Consider the following 27,747-nt stretch of genomic DNA (forward strand, 5'->3'; position numbering starts at 1 on the left):
AACCACAGCTGGCAGACTTGTGAGCTAATTCTTTCCTCTTAGGCCAACATTGTTTATATTTAATCATGACAGCGTGAGTATCTGCGAGGATTCTGATTCACCCTGATGAGGCCATAAGTAACTAATGAAGTCTGAGCCCAGAGCGGTCTGAACAGCCCCTGGGTTAAAGGATAACTGCAGGGGTAAAACTGTCCACACCAACCTTCGCCCGAGTTCTTTCACTTTCAGTATCAGCATGAGGAGAAACACAGAACTACATGCCCGAAAGAAACATCATCCCAGCTCCACACAAGCACAGCCAGGGGAAGCAGGATGACTCAAAGTTCTCACCATTTCCTGGACACATATTAGTAATCACATCCTTTGCTTCCAGCAACAGCCTGAAACCTTGTGGCAGGGAGAGGGAACAGCGTGGTTGTTACCAAGACTCCACACTGGGGCCCGGAACCAAAATGGGTAACTCTGGAAGGATGGGAAACAATCCCCAGCCTGGAGCTCACACAGCAGCTCTAACTCCAGGAGAGCGCAATCCAGTTATAATCGCCTTTAATTGGCCCTCCCACGCGGCCTCGCAATTTCCAGCTGTAATCAGCTCCACAAAGGATGTGCGATATTTCTTTTCTACCTTTAAAATCAGAATCCTCTCTGGTTAGGTTCCTATCACTACTGTTTTGATTTTTTAATATACCAAGATATAAGCAGGATGGATGAATGAATGAGTGAAAGCAAAGATGCAAATGGATTTCTTAAAAATAAGCACTGATTTCTTTGACCTTCATGATAACCCAGTGGGATTGAGATTGGTAAGGGAGACAATGCTGACTGGGAAACCCTTTTGATTAAAGGGCAGAGGGTCCCCCAAACACATGCATCTGGTCAGACGTTTTCTGGGCTCTGATTTCTATCTTGGCATGCTTGATTCTCTGTTAATAAAGTCACAACCCTTTGTTGCCATGGAACCCAATCAGACACGAAGTCTGTTACTATGACTTCCCTGCAGGTCTAAAAAAAGACCTAGTGACCAGAAGACCAGCTTTTAAAATTTTCAAAACAAAAAAATCAAACCCCAAAAGCAAAAAAAAACAAGGCAAAGAGGTGCCAACCAAGGATCCACCAACCTTCATGTGCACCGACGTTTAGGGTTTCGTGCAGGCGGACCTGAACTCTTGAGCCAAAGCTACCCATTGTTCTATAAAAATATTTTAGCTAGAACTTTCCAGAGGAGACGATTTTATAAATACCTGGCAAAGAGGGTAAAAATGTTCTTAGGCTTTCTTCCATTTTGTTCTCTTTCAGGCAAGGTTTCTGAAATTCGAGTCGCTGTTTAGCAAACATATGTCAATCAGCAGCTACCAAATTGCAATATTCATTTCCACCAATACTTAATTTTTGCCAAGAGCTCATTACTTCTCTGTTAAGAAAAGAGATTCGAAACAATACAAACGATCCTGTGTTCTGCCATACTGGAGCCCGGACTGAATCTGTGGAGAAAAATATCTGAGGGTAATAGCAGCGCTATTTAAGGGAAGAGAATTAACATTTGTTGAGTGGCTACCATGAGCCGGGCATCTGTAAGTCATAGGAGAACCCTGCAGCCCGGGCACTGCCATCTGTTTTGCAAAGGGACTGAGCGTCAGTGAGTGCTGTTGGGTAGCTCACTCGGACTCCCACGAGTGCTTGCAATGGTGCTTGGCTCCCAATACCACACCTCTTCACTCATTCAACCACCACTGATTTCTGCCCTCTCAGGCGCTCTGCATTCTGCTAGGTTCCTTGTTCTTTATGAGAGAAGTCAGTCTGCAAAGCTCCCTTAGAATCTGCCTTGACGGCACAGGGGCCAGTAAGGGCTCTACCCATCTTAACATTAGCTACACTGCAGCAGTCACGCCGCTGGGAGAATCATGAGCAAATACCCTGTGTGCCTGCCTAAGACAACTCAGGCCCAGGTGCCTGCTCCACCCTCGCAGGGGCTTACTGCACTGCCCGGAGCCTTCCAGCTGCGGGAGAGCAAAGACAAGAGGACCTTGAGGTTCCCTGCACCTGTTACTGCACGGTGTCAGCAGTGAGTCCAAGTTGAGCTACGCAAACTCACAGTGGTTACTCTAACCCGATTCTGGACAAAAAGCTTCAAGAGATGACAAGGAAGCAGGTGGCAAAGCAGGTGGAAGTGAATTTTGAAGTTATAGCATTACTTTTGCCAGCCTCTCAGCTGAGGATATTTTACCTAGTTACTTCTATAATAAATACAGCAATTACTTTCAATAAAGGAAAACTGTGAAAGCAGCACAACGAGGCACTACTTCACACACAGGAAACGCTATGGTCAAATGACGGGGATTAAGTGCTGGTGAGGACCGGGAGGAATCAGAACATCATACACTGCTGGTGGGAACATTAATCAGCAGCACTACTTTGAAAAACACTAACACTTCCTCCAAAGGTTAAACAGAGAACTACCTTAAGACCCGGCAATTCAGAACATATGGTGTTTCAATTTTTCAAATGTATTACAGTAAAAGACACACTGCCATTAATCCCCCTTAAAATACTCCCCTCACACTAATATCTAGAATATACAAAGAACTCAATAACATCAGACTCCCCAAATAAAAGACCCAATCAAAAAGAGGAATTTGAAATGAACAGACACTTCTCAAAAGAAGCAGTACAAATGGCAATAAGATTAGGCCATGAGAAAATGTTCAGTATCTTTGGCCATTAGAGAAGTGAAAATTAAAACAACCCTGAGACTCAACCTTGCTCTAGAAAGAATGGTCATCATCAAGAGATCAAACAGTAGCACAAACTGGTGAGGATGCAGGGAAAAAAAAAATACCTTCTACATTGTTGGTGGGAATGTGAACTAGTACAACCATGATAGAAAATTGTATGGAGATTCCTCAAAATACTAAAACTACAAATTGCATTTGACCCAGTCATACCTCTTTTTGGTATCTTCCCCAGAGTTAAAGACCTCATGCTATAGCGATACACGCATACACACATTTAGAGCAGCACAGTCTGTAGCAGCTAAATTATGGAAGTGGCCCATCAGCAGATGAATGGATAAAAATGTGGTGTTTGTACACAATGGAGTACTACTCAGCATACAGAAGAATAGAAATGAGTCATTTGTAGAAATATGGGAACATTTTCAGACCATAATGCTAAGTGAAATAAATCAGACCTAGGTTAAATATTGCATGGTTTTTCTTATTTGAGAAAACCAGAATATAAATAATTGTGAAAGCAAAATAAAACAGAGATGATTAGGAAACAAGGAAGCAGACTTTGTGAAAACAGAAAGAGGATATGTGGAAGGAGGGAGCGGGGCGGGCGGGAAGGGAAATAAAACTGATTAAGATGTGCTACATGTGCCAATATATGTATCAATTTCTCACGATGAAGGTAATTATGTACAAACATACACCAATAAAAAAGGAAAAAAAATACTCCCCCTTTCTTCAAACACACCCATCCCACTGTTCTTTTTTTAAAAATTCATTATGTTTATTGGTACATTTTAGGTATACAGTGTGATGACATTCATTATTGGGAATCTGAACCTTTACATAATCTCTCTTGGTTCTTATTTTTTCCCCATTCCCTGCCCTCCCTTCAACCCCTCCACCCCTCCCTATTTACAAAGACTTTGTTTCCGTTTTTTCTGTTTCTCATATTTATTCCTGTCCCCTACCCCTCCCACTTCCCCTTTGCCCCTTTTCTTCCTATGTCACATTATCTATTACACCTTTTAGCCCTTATTTACACTTTCAGTTTCTCACACTAGAGAAACTATTCAGTATTTACACATGTGTGTCCTATTTATTTCACTTAAGAGTATGGCCTTGGGGCCAGGGATTTAGCTAAGTGGTTCCGATGCCTGCCTCTCAAGCATAAGGAGCTGAGTTTGATTCCCAGTACCAAAAAAAAAAAAAAGTATGGCCTCAATGTACATCCACTTAGCTATAAATGTCTCTGGTTTCTCATTCTTTATGGTTGAGTAGTACTCCGTTTTATAGAAAAACCACATAGTTCTGGAAGTCTTTTGTGGGTATCCTTACAAGGTGTGATTAAAAAAAAATTCAGTGAATGCAGCTTCTGAGTGCTCTCCACCAGAAAGGCAGGCTCATGAAAACACTGCAGAGCGTTCTCATCCACCTTATTCACTGGATCTGGCACTGGGTGACTTCTGGCTCTTCCCCAGGGTCAAAATGATCATCAAAGGGAAAGGTCTTGAACTGATTGAGGCCATCAAGGCAACCATGACAGAGCAACGAAAGACATCATGAGAGAGGACTTCCAGAACTGCTTCATGAAGTGGCAAGAACAACAGGACAAGTGTGTAGGAAGAGAGGAGGAGTATTTTGAGGGGGATTAATGGCAGTTGTCTTTTACCACAATATCTTTTTTTAAAAATTTAAACATTCACTATAGCTTTTGATCATAGTCTTGTATACCCAAGAAAAATAAATAGACATTGCCATTCAAACACTTGCGCATAAATGCTCATATAGCATTATTCTTAATAGCACCGAGGGGAAACATCCATCAGTTGATAAAATGTGGTTGTGTATCCATACAACAAATGTTTAGCCATAGAAAGGACTGACTTGTGCCGCATCATGAATGAACCTTGAAAACAGCATACTAACTGAAAGAAATCACACATACAAGACCACATAGTGCATAACTCCACGTACAAAACAGGCAAATCCTAGACACAAAAAGCGGCTCACTAGCTGCCTAGGTGTGAGGGTTTGGTGGGTGGAGGGGGAGAGTGATTGCTAATGACTATCTCTTGGGGGTGATAAAAACAACGTAAAATTGATTCTGGTGATGACTACACAACTTTGCGACTATATTAAAAATCATTCAATTATGAACTGTAAGACTATGGTATGTAAATTATATCTCAATAAAGCTTTTGTTTGTTGGTTTTCTGAGGCAGGGTCTCCTTTTGTAGTTCAGGCTGGGCCTGAACTCATTATGTAGCCCAGGCTGGCCTCGAACTTGTGGCGATCCCCCTGACTCAGCCTCCCAGGTGCTGGGATTACAGGCGTGTGCCACCACCCCTGGCTTCAATAAAGCTTTTTGTAAAAAAGGAAAAAAATAAGTTTTTGGGTTTTGGTTGTGAGCTAAACTTGTGAACAACAAATAGCTCCATGGACAAGACCATCCCAGCTCGGCCAAGTTACATTTGGCTCTCGGCGTGGCCACACTCCTTAAGGAAACGAAGCTCCTATCTGAACCAAATGTTTTCTCCCTCCTTGAGCAAAGGAATCTATGGCTTTCTGTCTGAGGGGAAAACACCTGGGGAACCCTCTCAGGTAGAGATCAGACACACACGCACGCACGCACGCATGTGCGTGCGTGCCCCAGCCGGCCAGGCCGGGACCCATCCTGGTCCAATGAAATCACTTCCAGTTCCCTCTCTGGTTCTCTCCTCTACCCCAGCCACCCTCAGTCCCTGGAAACCTGCCACGTACAGGGCGTGATGCTGGGCCATTGTCATTATCTCTTCTTCTCAAAACAACCCACGGAGAGGCAGGTATCCTTCCCAGTGTCCAGGTGCAGAAAGAGGCTCAGGAAGAGGACACAAGGTGACCACAGTGACACAGCTGCAAAGTGGTAGAGACAGGATTTGAACTCAGATCAGGAGTTTAAGCTGCTTCTCTCTCATTCCTATACCTACATTGCGCGTTTTGCAAACTGGGTCCACGGACACATCCTGGGGTTCCACGAGATTGTTACAAAGAATTTTCAATGCTGTGATTGCTTAGATAGTAAAGAATATTAATATAGCAGCCCTTGAGGGATCACAGACATAACCACACCCCCCCACACACCCCCGCTCATCAAGAGGTGCCCTGGAGTGTCGGGGACTCTTGTTTTTCCTGTGCATGGCCAGCTTGGGCCAATCAAGAGATACCGTGGTCCACAGTATTGCCTCCCTAGGGCTACTGCAACAAAGTGCAAACCAGGAGGTTATAAATAAAGAATCCTCACCCACTGTCCCCCGGGCTAAGAAGCCTGAGGTCAAGGTGCAGGCAGGGCCACACTGCTCTGCAGGTGCAGGTTCAGGAAAATAAGCACGCACTCCTCCTTCTCAGCTTCTGGTGGTCTGAGGCACTGGTTGGTAGACGCATCGCTTAACCCTTGGTCTTCATAGTCCTAGTCCCGTGCGTCTCCCCTCTGTGCTTGCCTGTCCCCAGGCTCCAGCTCCCCTCAATATAAAACCACGACAGTCACAGTGGACAAGGGTCTACTTGACTTCCTTGTAACTTGATTACCTCTGTAAAGACCCCGCTCCCAAATGAGGCGGACTGTGAGACAGTGGGGTTAGCACTTCAACTTATCTTCTTGGGGGGCACAGTTCAACCCACAACTGGCTTTAGCAGTTCTGATGAAGGGCACATGGCTCACAGTGAACAAAGGTGTCACACATAGAATTTTTCTGACAGAGGACGGTTATGCTAGGGTTGTACCCATCCGCCAGTGGGCAATGGAAGCATCTGAACTCATCAGAAAGACTGACCCAGAGCAGTCGCCACTTTCTGGACATTGTGAGGACTGACCGGAATCGCTAGCAATTTCAGTTAGTGCCAATTTAAGCTCTGTATTTTGTATGTATATTATTTGACATTTTCATCATGAAATGTTGAAGGGAACATTTCCTTACAGTATTGATAAAATCAGCTAAGTAACTTTATTCTTTTTTTTTTTTTTGGTACCGGGGATCGAACTCTGGTCCTTGCGCTTGCACAGCAGGTGGCAAAACCACTGAGCTAAATTCCCAGCCCAGTAACTTTATTCCTAAAGAACACCTAAGTAGAAACACCAATTAGCAGCTTCAAACAAACATTTTTCTACAAAGCAAAAGCAGAGAGAAGATAAATTTTAAAATATGGAAATAAGAGTACATGTCTTCCTTAATTAGACTTATTTAAATAAAAAATGTAGCCAAGGCCTTAAAGCAATCATTTGATGTACTTAAACATTGAACTCTGAAAAGAAAAAGTACTGCCGTCTTGTGGAAATGTGTGAACTCAAATATGATATCTATGCGTGCATTTCTCAATGCATTTTTTCTTTCTTTTCTTGTTTCCTCTTTATCCACCCAAACATTTATTTTGCATTACTTGCCAAGCACTGGAAATGCAATGTGCACACTTCAGGCTTCAGGGTAGTGAGCTCCAGGTTATGAGGGTCCAAGGGCTCAAAAGAGATGGGGTGCAGAGTGAGTGGAGCAGCACCCCAGCCGGGGCACAGGGAGCCTACAGGGGTCATTATCTCACACAAGCCTCCAGCAGCCTTATAGGAAATAATTATACTCACTTCTGATCTGAGGGGTCTGAAGCTCAAAGGGATCGGGCAAGCTGGCCACGACTGCACACAGCTCATGAGAAGAAGGATCAGGACTGAAAAGGCGGGCCCACTGTCCCAAAGCCTTGGCACTGTGCTCACCTCACCATTCAGAGCCCCTGGCATATAGAAGGAGGGCTGAAACTGTGCCTGCACATACAAGTCCTGGCCACTTCCCACCTCCGCTGCTATGGTTCTAGTCCAAGCCACTATCATCACTCCCCACAGGTCTCCCCACCTACAATCTAAATGCAATCCTGACACCAGGAGGGCCTTGCACAACATGCACTGGCCCAGTAACTGGCCTCCCCCAACCCTAAGCCTCTCTGCCCTTCTGCTCTATTCCTCACTTATCTTGCTCCAGCCACAGGGCTGCCTCCCAGATGTGCCTCCCACTCGGCATGCATACTCTGATCTCAGGGCATGCATTTGCTCTTCCCTCTTCCTGGAATGCAGCAGTTTATTATCATAGGTTTTCCCTCTGCCACTTCTGAGAAAAGCTTTCCTTGGGTCTCAGTTTAAGCTGTCTCCCTGTAACGTCACAGGGGCCTCCCCAACTTCCTGCTTGATTTATTTTTTGACACCCCACTCAGCAGCACTTTTACATACTACATACTATATTTTACCTATGAGTCTCCTCGCCCTACTAGGATGGCAGCAGGGGTTTTTGTTTTGTTCCTTGGGGTTCCTGGCAAATAGTCCATGCTTGGCACATATTTGCCACTTGAGGCTGAAAGCTGAACTGTTAAAGCATAATCCACATGCATGGGGCATGAACTTCTGATTTGGGGAAGGTGAGGTGACTGACTCCTTTTCCCTGTCACATATGAGGACACAGATACCACCAGCTTCAAGGCTGATGAGACAAACACTTGTCTTCTCGTCTATTCTGGCTCCAGAACAAGCAACCTCTACATGTAGCCCTAGACAAAGAGGATCTCTCATGCCACAGTGTTTGGGGCAAAAAAGATCAGCCTAGGGTCGGGGATTTAGCTCAGTGGTTTCGCAGCCTGCTACGCAAGCGCAAGGACCTGAGTTCGATCCCTGGTATCAGAAAAAAAAAAAAAAAAAAGATCAGCCTATGTTTGACTTCTCTGCTCAAAGTGTCATCAACAAAAAAGCGCTTGAGTGCTTGGTGCTCAAGGAGGTCCCTGTTGTCCCTACTTCAGCTCCACCTGTTTGCACAAGGGCTCTTTTGTTATGCAGCCTCTTGTACCCCACTGGAACCTCAACAGAGGTACTGCAAGGAAACCACAAGGGCCCGCCTCTCCTGGAGGTCCCAGACAGCAAGGGGTGGACTGTGAACCCGTGACAGTGACTGTTGGGGGTGAGGCATTCTAAGCATCTCAGCGCCCGGTGCATGGTGATGAAACAAGAGTAAGGTGGCCCGAGGTCAAGTGGAAAAGCTGTCCACACGTGGGAGATGGAATTATTTTCCAGGGAGGAGTCTGTGCCACAGGATGTGTAATGTCCCCCAAACTCATCCTCATTCTAAGTGATCAGATTGAGTGGGGGGTGACAAACAACAATAATGGGAAGGCCAGGAGTGCTCGGTCTTCGCAAAATCCTAAAGCTCGTCTTTCAGTTCTGAAATGCTATGGAGGGACTGCACGAGGCTCCAAAAAGTAAATAAAGCCCCCCTGAGAGAGGGTACTATAATTTGAGTTTGCATCAGTTTGTTTTCTGTAGTTAGCAAAAAGGTGACAGATTTGGGTTACGAAGCCAGTGTTCCACTATAAAAACCTGCTGGTTGCCATGACAATTAACTTCCCCATTCCTCCCTTTTCTGCGGCATCCCTTCTTCCATCTGAGTCAAATCAAACAACCTATCTATGACGCCCAGGATTTAGTATTTTCTTTGCAGGACGATATAAAAATATACAGAACACATATTCAAAAATACGTTATCAAAGAGCTAATCAGAGGGGAACCAAACCCTTCAAAATGGGTACTGTCCGTCCTCCTCTCCCACAGCTGTCTAACAAGCACAAGAAGGGCTCCTCGGAAGGCTGCAAGGGTGACGGGTGGGGGCTTAGCAGCAGACACCCACCGCTCAGTCCAGAGACTCCCGGGGGCCCCAGAGAGCACCTGTCACCCTGCAGAGCCATTGTTCATCGGCAGGCCTGTCCTCCCCGCCCCAAGCTCCTCCCATAACAGGGCTCAGCCTGGCACCGCACTGGGCACACAGTTCGACCATGCAGGGAGCTCTGGCACAGAGCACCCTCTCCCTACATTTCCTACTTCAATCTCCAGGCTGGGCCTGCAAACTGGCCCTACCTGAGGAGAAAGTTGAGGAGAACTCCAGAGCCCAGTCACCTACAGCCCAGCACTGCCACTGGCTGCCATCACTGCTGTCGCCGGTCATGACCACTGACCCAGACTAGGAGCCCAATGACGAGTAAGTCAGACAGCTGTCGCATTAATGTGATTTATCTTTTCCTTCTCAGGACAAAGGCTGCTTGTGTAAACATATGGTAAGGTCAAGCGGAGACTTTCCTATTTACCCACCATTAGTTAGCTCACACACACACTTGACTGCATTGAATTGCAATGTTTGTTTTAGAAAAGACAAGATGATATGAAAAGTCCTGAGAAGAAAATACAACACCCAGCAGCAGGGGTGACCAGTGCTTATGCTTGTGCTGCTGTCACTTACCGCACAGATGTGGGTGTGGTTCCACCCAAGGCTGGAGCAAAGGCTCAGGATTGCTGGCCACCCTGGGGTGCTGGCCTTCTCACTCAGGGGTAAGATCCAAGATATTTAACCTGTTGAGCCTCAGTCCCTCACTCATAACACGAGTGTGCTTGATCTACTTGATTCTGTGAAGTGTTTTAGCCTAGGTCAAGCTTTATCACAGCGCCAGCACAAAATACCTACTCATCTATGTCGGCTTTACTAATACTATTTGCGGATGCCATTTGTAAAAGAAAAACGGTGCTGTCTGTATGTAATATCTTATAAACCTTTTCAATCAACATAAAAGCATGACCTCTTGGCAGGTCAATAAATACACTTCTGTAACATCCATGGTTATAACCCTGAAACAAGAGCTTCCATGAGCCCGGCAGTTCTTCACCTTTCTAAAATGGCCATTTGCCACCCTGGAGAATCATCCCAAGAAAGCTACGGGACTTCGCTCAGAAATGTGCACATCTGTATGACACACACAACTCCACAGACCCCACGTGGGCTGAATCAGATTCTCCTAAAAAAAGTCATATGTTGAAGTCCTGAACCACATACCTCAGAATTTAACTGTATTTCAGGATAAGCCCTTCCACGGGGTAATTACACTAAAATGAGGTAATCAGAGTAGACCCTCAGCACGGCAGGAAGAGGAAGTCTGGACGCAGACATCAGAGGAAGCTGAGGGGAAGATATCAGAAAAGGCCAACTACAAGCTAAGAAGGACAGATCTCTCCCTCACAGTCCTGAGAAAAAACCACCTGCAGACACCTGGACCCCAGACTTCCAGCCTTCAGAAATTAAAAAAGTATGTGTGATATAGGTAAAGTGCATAAAAGTAAGTCTGATGCTTAAACCAAACCATGTGTAGTGCTGTTCTTTAAGAGCAGCTCTCGTGAATTGATGCATTGCATTTAGAAACAGAGCGCCAGCTCCAACCTCGGTCTCCATAGTAATGTTTATTGTGTACCATTTATATTTTAAAAGTAGCAGATTACAAACTGACATTCTAACCTTTTCATCATTGGCTGCTGCAGTCACATGAGAAGAACATATTCAACCACACCTGGCGCCAGTCCTCTCTGTCCACACACACTTCAGTGCTCTTAAAATGCACTAGCACGGCTCATCAATAACAAAAAGAAGTAAGTACTGTTACTTGCCACAACACGGAGGAATCCAACGGCACTGTGCTGAATGAGAGAAGCAACACTCAAAAGGCTCAATACTGCCCACCTCCATTTAAGTGAAAACACAAACCCCAGGGCAAAAATCAGATTAGCAAGAGGCAAGAGGCAACTTTCTAGGGAGATGGAAATATTCTTTAACTGGGTGATGAACTGCAAGGCTATATGTCTTTAAGATCAGTTATAAAACCGTACACTTAGAAAGAGGGGGTCTCACTGTATGTAAATGTGCTAATAGAAGCAGAGGTGATAAATTCCTGATTACACCCAAAACCTCAAAATAACTTTGTTAGAAAAACTATAGACAAAATTAAGTACACACAAACTTTAAACAGATACTATTCAATATCTATAGGCACCCATACACAATCTATCATTAATGTGAAAATATCCCACCAAAGACATTAAAGAGGAGCTTTAAAACAATCTCTACTGAAAGTATAACTGCCCAGGAGAGCTGCTTAAGAACAGATGGTAAAGTTGAACAGCCCTCTTCTCCCTCCATTGCAGCGACGTCACTTCTAGGGATATCACCTAGTGACACCTTCCCACAGGCACAAAGTCCTCAGGATCAATCTATCCATTCACCTTTCAATGACTGGTTGGACAAACACTGATTCACTCTTAGGGCGACATAATGTACAAAGTTAAAACCAGGAAAGAAGGTTGGCAAATTATTAAAACAACAGGCTGAAAAAAATAGCAATTTACAGGGGATGACATTTATAGGAAATTTTAATGCAGAAAACAATGCATTGCTTATTAATTCATGCTGATTTTAAACATGCTAATGAGTGACACACAGTAACTTCAGACCATGCAGAAGCAGGAAGACACAGCACCCAGACAGTGACATCTGGGACCATTTACTTCGTAAAACAAGTAACCAAAATTTGCTGGGAGAGAGGAATATGAGTATCATGTTTTTCAAATGTCTTTTTTCCATGTCTGAAGGGTTTATTAATTAGAAATGCACTTGTCTACTTATTATTCAGTCAGAACCATTTGGCTAATGGCTTGGACGGGTTTTCCTCAGGCTCAGCGTGTTCTCTCTGTGAAGGAGCTGCTATTTCTGATGGGTCATTTCATCACCTTATCACTCTGGAATCTGACGTCACTGTGTTTATGTCCACAGGACAGTCATTTATGTCAACCTTAAATTAACCTCAACAACCCAAGCAATCGTAAACTTTAGAAAATAAATATCCACTGAGAGCTTACTAAGTTAGCAGCCCTTGAAAAACAGCCAGGCTCATTTTAGGCTATTGTGTAGATAAACTAAGCAGCAACTATTTTAAAGAATTATTTAATTAACAAAGTCACTGTGATTTCTGAAATGTCCTAAGTACCAAAAAAAATTCTTTGTATTGAGAATCAAGCAACTCTTTGTCCTTCAATAATACACACATTATTCTCATTTATCAATTGCCATTAGAATTATCCCAACACAAATAATTTTAAAATTGAGGATTTAAAGAAAGCCACAAGCACACAACATCTATTTCATTCATTTCCTATTTCCTTATAGTAATAAAAGTTATGAAAAAATGTCTGTTAGAAGGTGAACTTTGCATAAAACTGCCCTTAAGTAGCAACAAAGCTCAAAACCTCATTTTAAGTCTTTTGTTAGAAAATAAGAGTTCAATGTGAGCCTTGAGTACCTCAAAAACTTTCTTGCTATCAGCTCATCCTAAATGGCCGAAGTGCTGCGCAAATTCTTCAGTACTAGAGTTGAATGTGCCCTACCCACCCGGCAGCAGAGGATTTGTAGGGGCCGGAAATAGTGCATGGTGACTGGTGAAGCACCCAGCTGATGAAGGAAGGCTCTGGCTTAACTTTGGTGTGCACACGCCCAACAGACGCCCAAGCTGGGAGTACCTCTGAATTGCCCAGCGAGTGAGGTAAGGTTTGGCTGGATTTATGCAACAAATATACCTGATAATCCGCTTAGGTCAGTAGGCTTTTACAAACACAGAGCCTCTCCAGACAAAAGCACATGTGAAAAAGCATATTCCCTCCACCTTTGATATGCCCTTGGATCAGGCTATAAAATGTTAAGTGTTAGTTTCTGGGCACAGCCAACAGTTTTAACCTCTGTGTCAGATGCAAAGATATAGGCAGATGGCTCCATAATTATCACAGGTGCACATTACAACCCCTATGTATTGAGTGTGTTAGCAAGACACAGGGCTCACCTACAAATAAGAATAATCAAGCCAAATAAACAACTTATTGCCTCCAGTGCTGAAATCTTAGAATATTCCCAATGCTAATACAAGCAACAAATCAACTTAAATTTTCAGTACAGAGCCCAACTCAAAGATCCTAAATATATTTTCCAAGTGCAAGAATGAGGCTGACAAAACAGTAGTCCTGGCCCTGCAAAACAAGCAGTTAGGTTGAGTGTTCCTGCTCTTCTGTCTCCCTAGCTGAGATGTTAGGCCACAAATTATTTACCATAGCAACAGTGGTTTGGGAAACAATGCACATTCTTTATATTGTAACACTTTCTGCAAGCTATGGAAGTTTTGTAAACTAGAAAAGGGCAGGATTTTATATATATATGTATATGTATATATATATACATACATACACAGAGTCTAACAAAAAATGTATACACGCTTCATCATTTTGACGTACTAATAAACATCTAGAAGCAAATGGCCACCACTTTGGGCACCTCTTGTAAATGTAGAGGCCAAAGGGAACTTGTATTAATCTCATGATGTCTCGATCAATTTAGTATTAAAATATTTATATCAGCTTTTCTTTCCCTGCCGTATACATTTTTGGTGCTCTCTCTAAATACATATATATATATATTCCCTTAAATATTTCAGTATAATACAAGTAGATATTGATAAAGAAAATGTTTTTTAAAAAGTCTTCTCACTACTATGAAAAAAATAAAGCAAAATTGCGTAACAATTTAAAGACTAACATTAGCTAATACTATATATATATATATATATATATATATATATTTTTTTTTTTTTTTTTTTTTTTTTTTTTTTTTTTAACTGGGTCTCTCTATGTTGCCCAAGCTGGATCAAATGATCGTGTGCCTCAGCCTCACAGCTGGGACTACAAGTGGATACTACCGCGTCAGCATTAACGGGCAGGATTTTATAATATTAAACAGAACTTACTGAGAGGTAATACTTTGTTCAAAAGAGAACTAGAAGGAAAATTTTTTAAAACTACACAAAATAGGGCCAGGGATTTAGCTCAGTGGTTTCGCTGCCTGCTGCGCAAGCGCAAGGACCCAAGTTTGATCCCTGGTACCAAAAAAAAAAAAAACTACACAAAATATTTACTGGCCTTTCTCCCTCCATGTTTTGATCTTTCCTTACTTCCAATGATATGGGAATTGTGCCTGTTTGAGAACTTCTAAATGTATGAGCTAGAGTTTTCAAACTGCTCACTGCAAATCCCTAGAGCAGGAGAGGGGAGGCCGAGGTAGGATGATGCCCCTCCAGAAAAAAAGCAGCAGAATCATAACCTCCTGAATTCATTAGCTTTAACATTCACAGAGAATTAAAAATTTATAAAAATAAAACTAGATACATATGGACACATATGGACAACACTATATTTTTAAAGATAGGTAACTATGCAAAAAATAGTGTTGGGATAACTGTACACATCTGAAAGTGAAGCAAGTAATTCTGACTGAAAGATTCAAACATATAAGTCATTAACATATTTGGAGAACATGGATGTTTTAGTTATTCAAAAAACTTCCAACTACAAGGCCATTCTAAGAGTAACACAAACCTACAACCCATAAAATTTTCCAAGTTTTTCATGGCTGGCAAAGTCTGGTTAATATTTACTCAGCACTTGCTGTAGGCCGTCTCTATGCTCAGCACACACAAAACGTACAGTCAAGTCTGTGTGACAGGCAGAATTCTTAGCCCTGGAGTATGATCCCCTTGTGTATGAGCAAGACTTGTGAATATCATGGGATTTCAGTCCCATGATTAGGTTATCTCACATGGCAAAGATGAAAGAATTGTGCAGGCCCTAATCAGCTGACTTTAGTTAGTCAAAAGGTAGCATGTGGGGAAGGGCCTGGCCTAAGCAGATGAGGTTGTAAAAAGAGGATCTAGAGAGGAAGAGACAAGCAACAGGGACTGCTGTCACACTAGCCTTGAAGAGACTAACGCTGTGGAGAGGCCCATGTGGCAGGGCACTGTGGGCAGCCTCTGGGAGCAGCGGGCCTCAGTCCTACAGCTGCAAGGAAGTGACTTCTGTAACCAACCAGTTACAGAGCCAGGAGGCCTGGTCCTGGCTGACACTCCCATATCAGGCTGATGAAATTTTACTAGAGGACACAGGGAAGCGGCACCTCCCCCAGGCCCATGTGAGATAATAAATGTGTGGTGTTTTCTAAGTTGCTAGGTTTGGAACTTACTACACAATAGCAGAAAACTAATCTAGTCAGGAATAAAAAATTGGGGAAAGTGTATGTGCAAAGCAATTTGTTTAACAGTAAATATGATTCTACAAGTCTATTAAAAAGATCAAAATATAAATGGCCAGAATATATAAAATGACAGTCAACAAAATTTTTTTAAGTATCTGAAAATACGAGCGACTTATTGCACTATAGTACTCTAAGTGTGGCCACCGGGAGAAACTGGCTGAGGGCTTTATGAGATATCACTGGACTATTTTTTGCAATTCCCTGTAAATCTAAAAATATTTCAAAATAAACAAATCTAAAAATATGACCAACTTTATTTATCCTAAGAAAAATATAAACTAAAATAAACTACCAGTTGTCACTCTCAGCCCAGCAAAGAGCAAAACCCTTACTAATATGTGGGGTGGATGGGACACAAGCGGAGGCATGTCCGTGCATTTCTGAGGTTACATAGACTGTCGCTGATCTGTTTACTGCTGTATACCCAGCTCCCTGGGTTTCACACAGAGCAGGTATGGCGCGAGTTTTGGCAATATCATCATTTAAAGTGCACATGCCCTTCGGCTGAGCAATCCCACTTTTAGAGACTTCGCCTCCTAACATATTCTTCACATATACATTAAACAGTAGGTCCAAGTCACCAAAGTATGCATAATCACCAAAGACTGGAGGTAATACACATATCCTTTAATTTTAAAAAATGGTGAAATAACGTATGGAATAATCATACACTGGAATGCCGTGCAGCAATTAAAACAAGGTGAGTTACAATCTCCACCAATAAGAATCAGGATTCCCATGATTCCCAGCTTCTTGAGTCCCACAGGACAATTTCCCAACATACCATCTTCACTCATTAGGCCAGTATTTCTAAGGTTCCACCTATGCTCTGTGCCTCAGTGAGAGGAACATAACCATCCCCACCAGGAGAGAACAGGGCAGGAGTTCACAGGCATGGAGGAGGGGAGGGGGCTCTCCATCCCCTGAGAAAGGACCTGGAGATCGAGAAAAGGACAGGACGAAGGACAAAGGTCAGATGAGAGTCTGGATATCCAGTTAAGAAGCCGGGGTTCTGGCCTATTAAAGGATTGGAAGTAGCATACTATACTGACAAGACATTATGCAAAGCATGTTTAATGTAAACGAAAAGTGAGCCATTTGGTGAAGTTCATGATCTAGGGACCATCCCTGATTTCATTCGTCCTGTCTTACAGGATCTTAACAGGAGCATTTATGGTAAACTGAGTCACCCAGCACACATGCAGGCCGCACCCAGCCAGCTGTGCGCATCCCTTCCCTAGCTCTATAGTACATGCTTAGGAATCAAATCAAAGCATCACACTGTGCTTATTTCTTCAGTCTTCTTGAGTCTTCTGGGCTTCTGCATCAGGCTTTCAAGCACTTTGCCCAATAGCAGCTCACAGTCTCTACAGCTACTGAATGGGCTTCATATCATGAGATTAATTAAAATCTATGCCAACTAGTGATTCAGTCTCAAACAAAGGCCTCCTGTTCCAATTAGTGAGATTAGGATAGTATGCTGCTGACTATCTGGAGTCAAGTTCAGGTTTCTGGGCTTGTCACAACGCTTACAAAGACAGGGAAAAGGGGGGGGCGTTGGCCCTCAACACACAGTTGTGCACACTGGAGGAAATATGTTTAGATGCGGAAGCCAGTAAGGGCATGCTTTGTTTGGGGGCAAATACTTCATCTAAATTTCTGTGGAGCAGCTGTAGGCACCGCTCAATTTCCTCCCATTACAACCACCCTACATGCACTCTTAATTAGGTTCAACCTCATAAAACACAGAGCTTCAATTTCTTCTCTACCCACTACGTGTCTGTCTGTCTCTGAAATTCCCAAAGAATCTGTATGTTCTAGATGTTCTGCTTTTTAGCCCAAGATCTTCTGCTGCCTGCCTCAGTTTCTCTCAGCTTCTCAGAAGGCTGAAGAGGAAACGTGGAGACAGTCTGCAGGGAGCAAGGTCCAACTTCCTTCTAGGATCTCTACCCAGCCAAGACAGCCACCGACCTGTTAGAGGGGACTCTCGTGCATTTTGGATAAAGGTAATTTATATCAAATTAAATTGGCCCGGGGATTTAGCTCAGTGGCGCTGCCACCTGCCTCATAAGCGCAAGGTCTTGAGTTCTATCCTGGGTACCAAAAGAAAAAAAAAAAGACTGGTGTTTTCTTAAAGGATTTTGAATTACTTTAAGTGGTCTAAGACAAAAGCATTAAATAACAGGCTCACGGTGGGGAGGGTTTTCCCTTTTCAACCTCCAGCCCGGTCCAGAAGAGTCTCTGCATGGGGCTACAAGCTTCCCAGGGACACGCTCACACTTGCTAATCCACTCTGTCCAGCGAGGCAGGCCTCAAACTCAGACAGTATTTAGCTAGAATAGTAACACTGGTACTTTAAAAACAAATTTATGTTTTCAGGGATGAACTGATTAGGAAATATTAATAACAGTGCAGGTGTGTGTAGGAGGTGTGGGAATGAGTAAGATGGGGAAACTGCGTCAGACCATGAATGACAGCACCAGAGCAGCCACCACGACACCTGTGATGGGTTTCCCAACCCCACTTCCGGTCTCTGCTCACACCACTGGTGTCTGCAGGAGCCGGCCTTGAAGTCTGAGGCTGGAGTCCACATCGTCACCCTTCACTCTACTCCTCAGAGACAGTGATCCGCAGCGAGCGAGGTTGGAGGTACCAGGGAAAAGGTGGGGAGGACCCGCGGGGAGCAAATCACAGGTGTGTGGGGTGGGGGCTGACTGAGGACACACCCCAAGGTCTGATATGGGGACTGGCCTTAAGGGGGAGGATTACCCAAGAATGAGGAGCGGCGGTGCTGAAGAGAGGGAAGCCCGACACAGACTTCCAGATACCTGTGGAAATCTAGGTGGAGATGTTTCATGTATGTGGTAAAAGCCACGCCTTACTCCTGGCTGGCCTCAAACCAGTGTGTCAGGTGGAAGTCACAAGGACGTTCCCCTGGGGGATCTGCCCTGGGGACTGTCTACTGGACATGCCACCTCGAAAGAGGCCACTGGACTCTGTGCCTGACTTTCCCCAATGGTGGAGCAGATGACTGTTTCTTTGGCCAAGAATCCTTTGGTTTGGTTTGGGAATTGTGTTGTATAAAAGTTATATGCAGGTCGAAATGCTCCAAAATATAAAACCTTTTGAATAACAATCTGATCCCCTCGCTGAAAACTCCACACCCGAATCTTACGTGTCAGTCACAGTCACCATACAGGTATACAAAATAATGTTGCATAAACTGACCTTCAGGTTATGTACACAGCTGCATGTGAGATGTAAGTGAATTTCACGTGCAAACACAGGTCCAGTCCCCAATATCTCTCATGTACATATGCAAACAGTCCAATTTTTAAAAAAAAAATCCAAAATCTGAAACATATCTGGTCCCTAGCATTTTGGCTAAGGGAGACTCAATTTGTATCCTAAAACTCCAGATCCTGGAAGATGCTAGGAGTTGCCTCCAATGTGAGATTCACGGGCAGTGAGTACTGTACTTTGGCGCCAACAGCAGACTCAGATGGGATTCTAAGGTATGTGTGTACATGCTGCACTGTTTTGTGGGGGCACTACTGGGGACTGAATCCAGGGCCTTCCCACTGAGCAGCAACCTCAACCTCCTATTTTTTCTTAATTTTTTATTTTGAGACTGGATCTCCCTAATTTGCTCAGTTACCTGGCTGGCTTGAACTTGAAATCCTCCTGTCTCAACCTCCCAGAGCTCTGGGTTTATAGGCGTGCACCACTACACCCAGTTCATGAGGTACTTTACAGCTTGTGCGTCTGCATGCTTTTCTCTAGAAAACCTCCTACCCCAACTGGTGGAAGGTCAAGACAAGGATGAACTCATTCCACAAAGCTGTACATTAAAAAAACACAAAGATACCAAAAGGGACTTCAGAAAGGAAAAGTTTTTAAAAGTGGCAATGATCCAGGATAGCTATGTAGCTTTATATACCATCACATCTCTTTACCCCTGGCCCCCCCAAAAAAATCTGGAAATAAACTCAGACAGATAATGACCTAAGATTATATCATTCAAACACATATTTTTCACCTAGAAAATTCACAACAATTTAAATCTGTTCATTAACTAAACCTCTACTAACAATAATTTTAAGTTTAATTCAATTTAAATAGAAATGTTTCTCCCATAAAATACAGCCATTAAGTTGGTAGGTTCTGGTTCAATCCCCAGCACCATACATTTTTAAAGGGATTCTCTTTTAAGGCAGCAAATGGAAGAATAATTAGCCCCAATCAGTCTGTAGTAGTTACATAACTTTCCTGCCACAGTCTGGCTGACATACTTTTCTACTTCTGCAAATGGAGTGGTTTAGAGTTAATGTCTAAATTCCCTTCAGGGTCTAGAGGTGTAGCACAGTGTCAAAGTGCATGTTTACAGTGTGTGCAAGGCCCCTGGTTCAATCCCCAGCATCAAAAACTGAATGGGTAAATGAGTTCCTTTCCAGTTCTAATAAGCTAAAACCTTGGTGTGTAAGCTTCTAACCCTCTGCCATGCGTATGAGAAGCAAGTGCTTTCAATCCAGGCAAGCAAGGACCCCACAGGCAGCTCTGGTGTGGCCCCAAGTGATATCCTAGTTCCTTTAAACGGGCCTTTGTAATGTTCCTAAGTGGCACAGGCTCCTCAAATGCCCTTAGACCTGAGGCAGATACAGGTTTACCATCTGTCACCTACACTAAATGGGATGTGTTTCAGGAAGCAATCCTTCAAAAGAGCTCGTCTCTGTGCTGGAAATCACACCAATGGTGTCTCCAGCCAAAGGCAGCTGCTGCCACGGCAGAGAGCGACACTGCTACTACGCATGTGATTATTATTCCTCTCTCATCTTAGCATTGAATGTTTGGCAAGGGTTGGCACTGATCAGCGCTGACACACACTGCATCACTTCATTCGCCAACAGCCTTCCAAGGGAAGCATTAGGACAACCTTTGGAAAAAGGTAACTTTGGCAATATGCCCAAGGGCATGCTGCGGAGGGTCAGCCAAGGCGGAGGACTCCAGAACTGGCACTCTGGACCATGCCACTGTCCTCCCCAAAGTGTGACGTGCTGTGGGGAACAGGAGAAGTGGCGACTTACCTTACAAGGGACTTCTCAGTAAGGTCACCAGGTAACGATTACAAAACCCAACAGACAGGTGGTGTGGACAAGATGCCCAGTCACAGGCTCCACTGAGGAGACACATTTGCACGCACATTTCTGAACTTGACAGTCACATGGGAAACCTACCACTGTCACGCTCTTCAACGCTCATCCTCCAAAGATGAAGAAATGGTTCTCTAATGGTATCAGCTAAGAAAGGGTTCTCTAATGATCTTAAATTGTGACCTTAAGTCCTGAAGACTTATCCAAACTTACTGGCACAATTCTTATATCCTAGATATAGTGAAAAATTCAAACATTCATTTGTTCATATCATTCATTCCAAAGCTCTCTGGCAATACGGGACTGAGTGCAACAAACTGGCAAAGCATGTGTCCTAAGACTCTAGGGCACACAGAATGGGCAGGTCCCCAACACACGTTTATCTCCAAACACTCAGCTGATTATAAGACTGAGCAGCCCAGTGTGTTTCTAAGATTCAGCTGTTTCCACAGGGGCAGAGTTGTGTTAGGAAGCAAACTGTATTTGTCAGTGCTCACTAGGGAAACAGATTTAGTATAAGATATATAAATATATATGGATATATGAAGTAGGCGTACAGTGCCCACCTGCAGAGTCAGGCATGGAGGGGTCCAAACGGGATGCCTGTGCCTGGAGATCCGAAGGATCAGGTTAAAGGTCGGAGGCCTGGAGCTCACTGCAAAATTCCATGTGAGTCGGTATCAGGAGGCTGAAGAGTCAGTGAAGCCAGGAGAGGACGTCTAAGGCAAAGGTGAAGACTGGAGCCTCTCCAAAGAAACAGCAGCAAGACTTCCTTCTTTCCCTGTTTAATCCACCCTGGCTGCAAGCCTTTTGGGTGGTGCCTCTCACATCCAAGGCGGGTCTTCAATCTTCAGTAAATCCATCCAGCCACACCCAGAACTATGGTGATCCAATCAGCTGTGAATTTCTTTCTCAAACTGATACAACAGTGAACTATTACATAAACTCTGGAGTCAGACAGAACTGGATTCAAACCCTAGCTCTGCCATCACTTTCTACCAGCCACAGGACCCTGGATTAACCCTCCTGGGCCTCGGGCTCCTCACCTGCACAGTGGGCCTCCATGCAAGTGGGTGTTGTGAGGATTAGGACCAATGGTATGGCTGAAGTGGCTCCTGTCACCTGGCATATAGTAAGCGATCCTGTACACTGGCTGCTACTCTTACTGCATTCTTTTCCTTTATCCTCTTTCTGCCTCCTGATAGAGGAATAATCAGTAAGTACAAGTTTTCCCCCAAGTGAAAGAAGTGGCTGGATTGTACACAAATCACATATCCTGATGTTCCTTTTCTAAGGAATGAGAAGTTCTCATTCTGATTCAGTACAGTGATTCATGGTTCTCTTCCTTTTCTCTCACCACCCCCTCCACTGAAAACACAAAAACACAACTGAGAAACAGCAGGGCTGAATGCTGCAGATTCACTGGAAGTCAAGATGTGGGCCATTTTCACTCAGGACTCACTGATTTCTGAACCTCAGCAGCAGCCCTGGAAATGCAGGCAGAGGGTCTGATTCAAAACACATTCTGGGGAACAGGCTGGGAGAGCTGCCTGGGGTTCTGCAGCGGAGGTCACAGGTGGGTACGCTGCTGGTGGCTGGCAGTTCATTCTCCTCTGAAGGGAGAACCAGCCTGCGGCAGAACTTAGCTCAAAACACATCCCCTCAACCTTCCTGTCCCAAACGCAGGAAAATGTCAGCCTTGAGACACTCACCATTATTCAGTCGCTTTAGTGAACCTTTGGGAGTAAAAACCATGGGACAGAACAGTGGTCATGAACCTCCCTGGGCCAGTGTCACCAACAGGGAAATCTGTCAGCACTCGCCCCATTTCCTGCCCCAGGAGCAAGCATGCACACAATTGTCAACTTACTCCATCACTGCCCAACCAGTTCCACGGCAAGGAGGGTTACAGCACCCTGTCCTCCTTGATGGCCCCTGCCCTTCCTCATCGCACCATGGCTCTGTTTCCCACCCACAGAGCACCTCGACATGCATTGCAGGTGACACCCATGCTCCACGCTGGGTTTTACTTAACATGTCAGACACTTGTGTGCTTACTACCAGAGATTCCTCCTGCAAGAGAGAAGGCTGTTGCCTTGGGCCACAGGTAGAAATAAGAAACGTCTACTAGACACGAGGCTTTGGGAGAGACCTGGCTGTCTCACCGATCACTGCACACCAGGACACAGAAGATGTTCACCAAGTATCTGCTGAGCAAGGGCTGCCCATGCCCTCAGAGCACTAGTGCTGTGTTCACACACACTAACACCAGACACGGAAACAAGCCGTGTGCTGAGACACAGGCAGTGGGAGAAATGCCAGAAATGCCAGAAAGTCTACACCTTTCACAAAATGCCAAGCTTCTGGACCCTTCTTAGATAGCAAAAATGAATAAATAAAATAAAAAGGTTATCTCTAGTGAGTGCTTACAGCATACTTGGCATTGAGTTAAACATCTTATAGACAGGACTGCAGTTTTCATTTCTTGTGAACACCCTTCTTGTGGAGAGGCGGAAACCGAGGCTTAGAAAGCTTTGAGTCCCAGGTGACACTGGTAACAAGCCACATGGAAGCCAGATCTGTCCCCTGAGGGTGAGCCCAAGGACAGTGGGTCTGTAGTCCTTGCAGGTAGGACAGACGAGAGTTGGTGAAGGTCTACGGGCTGAAGTAAAGCAGGAGATGCTGGGGATACAGAAGGAAGGAACCAATTCTGGAGACTGTCACCAGTAGTGAGAGAGATGGGAGAGCTGGTACTCAGGATGAATAGCAGTTCTTATTAATGGCGGCACCAACAGAGTGGGGGGAAATATTCACTTTACGTATTGATTAAAGTAGCTAACATTTGAGTGCACACAACTGTTAAAAAATTTTTTTTACAAACACTTCTTATTTAACACTTAGTCATTCCCTGAAGAAAGGACTCTTTTACAGGGGCATAGCTGGTGGTTCAAAGAAAGGTTTTCTAGGACCTTGGCCAGTGGTCATTCAGTTGGGAATTGTGAAGAGCCAGAACAAGGTTCAAGGTGGTTTACCCCAGAGCCCCAGCTGACCACAGCTATGGCCAAGTGGTTAAAAATGACCCTCTGAACCCTGAAAAGGAGAACCAACTAACAAAAATTCATTCAAACACAACTGATTAACAAAACCAGTTACCTTATAGAAAACAGACTGCCTGGATTCTTTAAAAGATGATAGGCTTTAATTATCTAGGACATGAAAAAAAAAGTAGGATTCTAATTATATATACTCTCTTTTAAACCAGAGAGATGTTATGTCAGGTTAACAAGCTCCATTTCTGAGTTTTACAAACATGAAGTTCAAAAACATACACAATACTGACTTGCGAGCTTAGAGACAATCACAAAATTCACTCATTCCATTACATATTTGCTTGGGAGGGGTGGAAACTAGGTTAATTCACCTAGCTATAAAAATAGACTCTTGCAGTGTTAAAATAGTATACTGCTTCATTGTTATTCCAGAATCAGAGGTTTCAACAGGCCTAGCAAGAGACTGTGTTTTCCTGTTATCTCATCACAGTAGTAATTTTGAATTTGAAAAATGACCAGTCAGTAACCCAACAACATGTTCTCAAGGAGCACTGGGAAGAAACTGCATATTCCTGAAAGGTTAATCATCGCCTTTCATTATGCACCTCCAGTTGTTATTAGTGCTGTAAGTGAGGTAATTTACTAAATGAGTTTTTAAACCCTATACTAGTTTATTCCCAAGAAATTAAGCCCTGATACCATTTGATGTTTTCCTTTGTATCACATACTTTCTGGGTGTAAGAATAAAATGTCATTAGAGCTGTACATAATGAAGTTCCACAAAACAAGAGCTAGAATCATTAATGCGGTGAATACTTTCTGCACAGGAAAATTATTTTCGCTTTCCCTTTATTACAGCAGACTTATTGTAGCCTTAAGGACAGGCTGAAAATTACATCAGCCCCACATGAGAAAAAGTTCTTATAAGTCTGCAAAGCATTCTCTAGTTCTCCCCATTCCCTGCAATATTAACAATAAACTCTACAGCACACAGTGAGGAAGTCTACACTGGGCTCTAAGGATCCAGTATTCCTGCTGCGGAATCTGTGATCGAGGTCTACTAAAGTTCTAGCCATCCTCTCCGTCCTTTCAGCCCTCAGTAGATCTCATTTACACAAGTTAATTTAGAATAATCGCTACAGTGTCTGATTCAGTTTTAACACGTGGTCTCTTTACAAATCGGGCATCCCCCACCCTAACAAAACAATGTAGCAGGTATAAATTTGTCAACAGACGAAAGAGAAGGGAGGGAGGGACGGATCCTTCACAGAAGATCCTGGCATTTTCACAGAAAGACAGGTGTGGAAATGGAACACTGCCAGGCACAGCAGAGAGGAATGTAATTCGTACATTTTCCACCTAAGCAGCTGAGGCAGGAGTTTATCCACTTTACAGGGGGAGTTTTGGAAAGTTCCACAAATTTGGCCAGTCGTCCCAATGCTCTCACAGTGAGCCGTCCACCCCTCAAAGATTACTAATCTCATTGCTTACACACAAATCATCACAGCTGTGACAAGACAAACCCAGCTTCCACAGTTTTCAAGCCTGAAACCTCTTCCATCAAGTGCGACACTAACTTTATGGATCCCAGGCCCCAATTACAAGCACATTACAAAAAGGTCTTTGCATCAGTTACCTGTATGAACTACCGGGCATCTGTTCTAACAGTGGGTAACCAAAAAATCTTTGTACTCTCCCAAATGGAGTTTCTGGTTACTTTCATAACAAATTGCTATGAAACTTTTTTCACAAGTGCAAAACTAAGGGAAACTGGACGAGTGCAAGGGATATTATTCCACCAACCTATTCAAACTGTGAAAACTTAAATCATTCGGTGAAAATGATTAACTGGTGCTAAAGGGAACACAAGCCAAGGATTCGCCACTTCCTTTCTGGGACAATCGGCTGGAATTAAGACTGAGCACACAAATCGTGCACGAGGGACCAGACACATTCTATCACTATTGCCACTTCCACCCGGTCATCACTGGATCTTGACAGAAACCGATCTGGTTCTACCTCAGTGAACTTTATACAGGTAAGCTGACACCTCAACGTCCAGGCCTGGGACAAGTCAGGAGTTGGCTGCGCAGAAGCCACTACAGGTTCGGCTGCCAGAAGAGATGCCGGTGGAGGAGGTGATGTTTTAAATGGCACCGGATCAGCCCAGGGGCGAACGGATCGCGCAGCCTGGCATCCGCCCCCCGTTAAACTGCCCGGGAGGCGAAGGTGGCCCCGGGATGGTGGCGGCCCCTGTCCCCGGGCCCCGCGCTACGCTGCAGCCTCGGTCTGTGCGTGGAAGCGCTACTTGCTCGTCTCCGCAGCTTGCTCAGAGGAGCTATTTTAGCCCACAGCCAAAATCAGCAACAGCAAATTACACTGCAAACAATGGCTAGGGCGCCGGCCCGCTTCGCGCGGCTGCAACTCTGGAGAGACAGCGCCGGGCGCACCGACTTAGCACGCGGGCGCACTGCGCTCCGGCTCCGCGCCGCCCCGGGGGGCGCGAGGGGAGGCGCCCGGGCCCAGGGAGGGGTCCGGGGCCGCGGGCTTCCCTCACATCCGCACGGAGGGCGTTCCCGGGCAGGGAGCGAGCTGTCGACGACCCCGGGCGCCCGATCCGGGTTCCGGAGCTGCGGTCGGGGCTCCGAAGCCCCCCGCCTCACACGGCCCCGGCAGCCGGAGGGGCGAGCGCCGGGTCGAGAGTGTGCGCGGAAGCCGAGCCGCCCGCCCGCCGCCCCTCCCGCCGCCCCTCCCGCGCTCTCACCCGGCTCTTGCAGCGCTGGTGCCGGCCCGGGTCCGAGTAGGTCCGGTCCACGGTGAGCGCCGTGTCGCTGCCCGGCATCGCGCCGTCGCTCGCACCGGGAACTTTGCTTCTCCCGCGGCCGCCGCGCCGCCGGCTGCCCGAGCGCGCTCGGGGTCGCCCCGGAGCCGGCCGCGGGGGGCGCGCGCGGCTGCAGCTGGTGCCGACTCCCGCCCGCGCGGCCGCCCTGCGCCGCCGCCGCCGGCGCCGCGGCGGGGAGGGGACGGGGCGGGGCGACGAGGCTCCGCCCGCCCCCGCCCCGCCCCGCCCGGCCTCCGCGACGCAAACCCAGCTCTGGGTGCCGTTTCCAGGCCCCCTCCGGGCTGCGCCGAAACTTGTTCCACCCGCTTCTAAAACTCCCCCGGCCCCAAACACCAGCGACATTGACGATGACGCAGAGGACTTATTTGCATGTTTATGATAAACGACGGCTTTGAGGGCAACATGTTGACGCCTGCTATGAATGCGTTCATTCAACAGGCACTCACTGACAGCTCCTACGGGCAGACCCTGGCTACGCACTAGAGATTTTAAAAAGCCGTTTTCTCCTCTGTGATACCAACAAGCATACAACAGATTCACGTAAACTGAGACCCTTCTGTGTACAGAATTCTCCATTCCCAATGAACGATCCCCGCTACAACGAAGTTGGAGCCTGGGACAGAGACCAATGAGCAATTCAATCGCAGATTCCTAACCCCAGATTCAGAGCACTGGTTTGCTGTGCACCTCGGAAGACTGGCTGGCAGGTTGGAAGTGCCTTGCAGAGAGGACCAATCTCTGCTTTCAAGGGTGAGACGTTCAGCCTCTTTCTGTGGGTGTTGAGCAACTGCTGGAGTTTCTGGCCCGGGAGATAACATCAAAAGTGAAATTCTAAAAGTTGGCTGGGCTGGTGGTGGCCCATGCCTGTAATCCTAGCACCCTGAGAGGCTGAGGCAGGGGGGACTGCAGTGAGGCCCCATCTCAGAAACAAAGGGGCTGGAGGATGTAGCTCCTTGCGAAGGGCCTGTTCCCAGCCCT

The 27,747-nt window shown here is 45.3% G+C and overlaps 1 protein-coding gene across 12 annotated transcripts in view; it reads right to left on the bottom strand.

Annotated features, from left to right (window-relative positions):
- The window catches only part of Tmcc3 (transmembrane and coiled-coil domain family 3), a 216,354-nt gene that overhangs the window by 39,803 nt on the left and 148,804 nt on the right, over positions 1-27,747 (bottom strand). The window contains exon 1 of one of the 12 annotated variants that reach the window (XM_004844953.4): positions 26,692-26,907. The exons of 6 other annotated variants lie outside the window; for them this stretch is intronic. In XM_004844953.4, coding sequence (XP_004845010.1) covers positions 26,692-26,769 — 78 coding nt within the window. In that variant the 5' untranslated portion in view covers positions 26,770-26,907. Of the gene's footprint in view, positions 1-330; positions 1,199-1,241; positions 3,265-26,691; positions 26,915-27,747 lie in introns of those variants that run through there. 5 more of the 12 variants (XM_004844943.3, XM_004844952.4, XM_021258462.2 and 2 more) reach the window with 5 other exon arrangements.

This window comes from Heterocephalus glaber, unplaced genomic scaffold (assembly GCF_053883595.1).
Source record: "Heterocephalus glaber isolate CG9 unplaced genomic scaffold, H.glaber_assembly_v1.0 deba00001572, whole genome shotgun sequence".
NCBI lineage: Eukaryota > Metazoa > Chordata > Mammalia > Rodentia > Bathyergidae > Heterocephalus > Heterocephalus glaber.